This window comes from Herpailurus yagouaroundi, unplaced genomic scaffold (assembly GCF_014898765.1).
Source record: "Herpailurus yagouaroundi ecotype Mexico unplaced genomic scaffold, PumYag 210, whole genome shotgun sequence".
Taxonomy (NCBI): domain Eukaryota; kingdom Metazoa; phylum Chordata; class Mammalia; order Carnivora; family Felidae; genus Herpailurus; species Herpailurus yagouaroundi.
Window position 1 is genome coordinate 12,036,273 of NW_024412441.1, and position 4,057 is coordinate 12,040,329.

At 42.7% G+C, this 4,057-nt stretch overlaps 1 protein-coding gene across 1 annotated transcript in view; it reads right to left on the reverse strand.

Moving 5' to 3' along the window:
- Positions 1–3,430, reverse strand: part of GTF2A1L (general transcription factor IIA subunit 1 like) — a 44,865-nt gene extending 41,435 nt beyond the window's left edge. Inside the window, exons 1-3 of the mRNA XM_040453803.1 lie at positions 3,305–3,430; positions 919–1,020; positions 398–521 (exon numbers count right to left, since the gene is read on the reverse strand). Coding sequence (XP_040309737.1) covers positions 398–521; positions 919–1,020; positions 3,305–3,325 — 247 coding nt within the window. The 5' untranslated portion in view covers positions 3,326–3,430. The remainder of the gene's footprint in view (positions 1–397; positions 522–918; positions 1,021–3,304) is intronic.
- Positions 3,431–4,057: the final 627 nt, after the last annotated feature.

Sequence of the window (4,057 nt, forward strand, 5' to 3'; positions counted from 1 at the left end):
CCCTCCCCCGTTCATGCTCTGTCTCTCTCTGTCCCCTCAAAAATAAATAAACGTTGAAAAAAAAAAAGAAAAGAACCCTAGGGGCGCCTGGGTGGCGCAGTCGGTTAAGCGTCCGACTTCATACAGGTCACGATCTCGCGGTCCGTGAGTTCGAGCCCCGCATCAGGCTCTGGGCTGATGGCTCAGAGCCTGGAGCCTGTTTCCGATTCTGTGTCTCCCTCTCTCTCTGCCCCTCCCCCATTCATGCTCTGTGTCTCTCTGTCCCAAAAATGAATAAACGTTGGGAAAAAAAAATTTTTTTTTTAAAAAAAGAAAATAACCCTAATTCAAAACCACCACCAAATGAGAATTTGTTCTGAAAAATCCAAACAGTACTAATTTACTAGCTGTATCCAACCTGTTGATGACTGTAACGTTTGGTGCAAGCTGTTTGGCAACTGAAGGGTGAACACAGGTGAATGTGTACTATTTCTGAAGAAGTCTTCTGTTGCTTTAGACTGCAAAACCTTTGTTTCCCAGAGCTGCAGAGACAAAAATGTTTGCTTTTTAAAAATGAATAAAACATTAAGATATTTTTTTCTTTTTAATTTTTTAAAAAATTGTTAGCTCAAAAAAAAAAAATTGTTAGCTCAGGGGCGCATGGGTGGCTCCGACTTCAGCTCAGGTCATGATCTCACAGTCTGTGAGTTCGAGCCCTACATCAGGCTGGCTGCTGTCAGCACAGAGCCCACTTCAGATCCTCTATCCCCCTTCTCTTTGCCTCTCCCTTTCTTGTACTCTTAAAAATGAACATTTAAAAACACACAATGTCAGCTGATGGCAATTAAGGGGTTAAACAATTAAGGGGTTAAAACTATAATTTATCAGTTTCTTAAGATGAAAAAACAACAAAAAAGGAAACTTGTATTGTCTACAAACCTGCTTCAAGACTTTTAAAACTTGCTCCTCTATACCTTCTTCAGCAAATAGATCCCGCACTCCTTCAATTACATCTTCAATTACAGATCTATAGAGTTTAGGCTAAATAAAAGCAATTGTTAAAGTTTTAAACTCCCAAGTTTGAATGTATTCAGCCTTAAAAAGACATGCAGTGTACATTTTCTTATGGTTTAAAGAAAAACCACCATAAGGATATTTACTGGTGCAATCTACTCCCAATATAGCCTCAGCTGTCCATAAACTGTCAGCTTCTGACCCATAGCCTCATTCTATCTACGAGGCTGACTTACAGGACTACAATCAAATATGAGATAATAATCTTATCAAGATGTTAGGTTACAGTTGGGTTACTTGATTTTTCTGTCAGAATTTAACCCCCACTCCGCCTTTTAAAAAGGGAAGTTAATTTAAAGCAGATGGAAATCAACCTTCTGTCTTCAATTTACTTTTTTCTCAGAGGCCAAAGTAGCTTTTTTTAAAGTTCACTAGATTACTTCCACAAATGTAAATTGCAAGTCATAAGATTGAAATGAGCACTTGGGGCACCTGGGTGGCTCAGTCAGTTAAGCGTTCAACTTCGGCTCAGGTCATGATCTCACGGTTCGTGGGTTCGAGCCCCGCATCCGGCTCTGTGCTGACCGCTCAGAGCCTGGAGCCTGCTTCGAAATGTGTGTCCCTCTCTCTCGCTCTCTGCCCTCCCCCACTCGCTCTCTGTCTCTCAAAAATAAACATTAAAAAAAACTAAAATAACAAAAATAAAAGATTGAAATGAGCACTTACAATAGAGTAACCAAAGCCTATCCCACTTCCAAAATATATGTAGTCCAAAAAAATATTCTGAACCACTGCCAAGGAAAAGTGCAACTGCACCAAAATGGAGTCATAACAGAAACTAAGGAGGACATGAATGAATTATAGCCTTCCACAAGACTGTGGCAATAAAAACTCTGACATTCTAGGACTGCTCTTTCATACTACCCAGTGAATACTCTAAATACTCCTACTCACACCAAGAGTAGCTAGGTCTTTAATCCTTTTAAACATCCAGGATAAGCTTATGAATAGGCCAATCAGTAACATTTAAATAATACGTTATTCACAGGCATATCCATTAAGATTAAGTGCCCTAGATTAGTTGCTTCTTTTAAAAGTTTACCCTGATAAAGGCATACTAAATTGATGCTTCAATGTTAGTTCCAGCTAGTGTGATCACATTTAAAGCAAGAAAAAAAACTCTTGGGGGCTAAAAATTTCTTTTAAGATCCACCCTCAGAGTATAAGAGGGCATCAAAAATAACCCATTAGAACACAATTTTTCAAAAGCAAAAGAGGTATTGAACATACTTTCTCTTCTGGAACTACAGTTAGACTTTATACTCTTTCCCTGCTACCTTTATTAAAACTATGTATAGTCCAGGAAATTCATCTTAACCTCTTGTCAATTTAAAAGAAAACACACCTTCCTTGGGGTTCATCATCAGATAAAATGGTATACACGGTAAGCTTATATTCAAGCCTGACATATCTTAAAATAATTAACATAAAAAAATAGACACACATTGAAATAATAACATGTCTCTGAAAATGGACCTTTTTATGCTGCATATGTATACATGAAACCCATAAAATAACAGCAACAGAGCTGGACAAGCACACTGCCTTTCACCAAATGTGAAGTTGTTCAGGTGAACTGAAAATAAAGGTGAATCCTTGTTTTTTTACAATTCAGGTTTTTAAAAGTGACAGAGCGTTTCACAAGTGCCATTTAGCCTGTCAATTCTCATTGAGAGGTTTACGTACCTCTTAAGGGTAGGAGAACAATGTTGGTGTTTAATTCCAATTGTATACTTAAGTATTAAGATGAAGGATGGGGAAAAGGCGGGGGGGGGGGGGGGTAGGCAAGAACTCGAAAAATATGCAGTAACACGTTAGATCACATTACTTGTTATTTCAGATAAATAATATAGCTTAGAATCAACAATAGCCATACCAAAATTAAGAACTGCAGTTAGAGCACAACTGAGCTTGGGAATTTTCTAAACACAGAGGAAACTAAGAGGGTTAATCTGAGTTCCAGGTCTAACCACTTCTTCCAGATAGCCTCAGTGTGGGTGAAGAGGGAGGGAGGAGAGGCCCCCGTTCCTCTTGCGGGGGCCAGTCCCAACTTCCGGCTGAGTTACTGATCCTCATCGACCTCCTCCAACACTGACCCTCACAGCCGGGGCCGCTAAGGGAAAGGGTTTCTGAAAATCTGTGAAGGGTCAGGAGGCAAAAAAGAGTGTGTGGAGCCGGGCCACTGTGATCCCTGGCCCGGCCCTCCCTCTACACAGAGCACAGGCCAAGGGGCCAGGCCGATCCTCCTTACCACGGGGTTGACGCAGGCCATGATAGCGGCTCCGGTGCCTCCCCCCTCGCGCCTGCGCAGCACGCGGTACTCTGCCGAGGCCCACTCCCCGCACGCTTTGAACGGTGGCCAGCGGCTTGCACGTTGCTACGCAGGGACGCTGGGGGCGGGGCAGGGGAGGAGAGAATGTGGGCTGAGCAGGGTACACCGATTAGAGGGGAAGAGGTTGGCAGGCTTGAATGAGCCAAGAAGCCAGCTAAAATGGTCCTATTAAGTGTGATGTAACCAGCTTTCGGCCATTCAGCTGACCCCTGAAGAAACTTTATTTTCTCAATCTGTAAAATAAAGGCTAAGAAAATAGGGGAGACACGATGCAGTGGTAGATTCCAGTTCACCTTCAGCTTGGAAGGGGGTTAGGCTAGGAAAGTGGGGAGACTAGTGGCATCTGCCCTCACCTTTTACCAATTTTCACCCTTCCTTCTACGCCCCACTCACAGCTGAACTCCAGTAAAAGTATAAAAGAGCTAAATAATTCTAAAATTGATTGTCAAAGTGTAGAAGAGCAACATTAGCATCATCTGGGAACCTGTTAAAAATGCAAATTATTGGGGCGCCTGGGTGGCGCAGTCGGTTAGGCGTCCGACTTCAGCCAGGTCACGATCTCGCGGTCCGTGAGTTCGAGCCCCGCGTCAGGCTCTGGGCTGATGGCTCGGAGCCTGTTTCCGATTCTGTGTCTTCCTCTCTCTCTGCCCCTCCCCCGTTCATGCTCTGTCT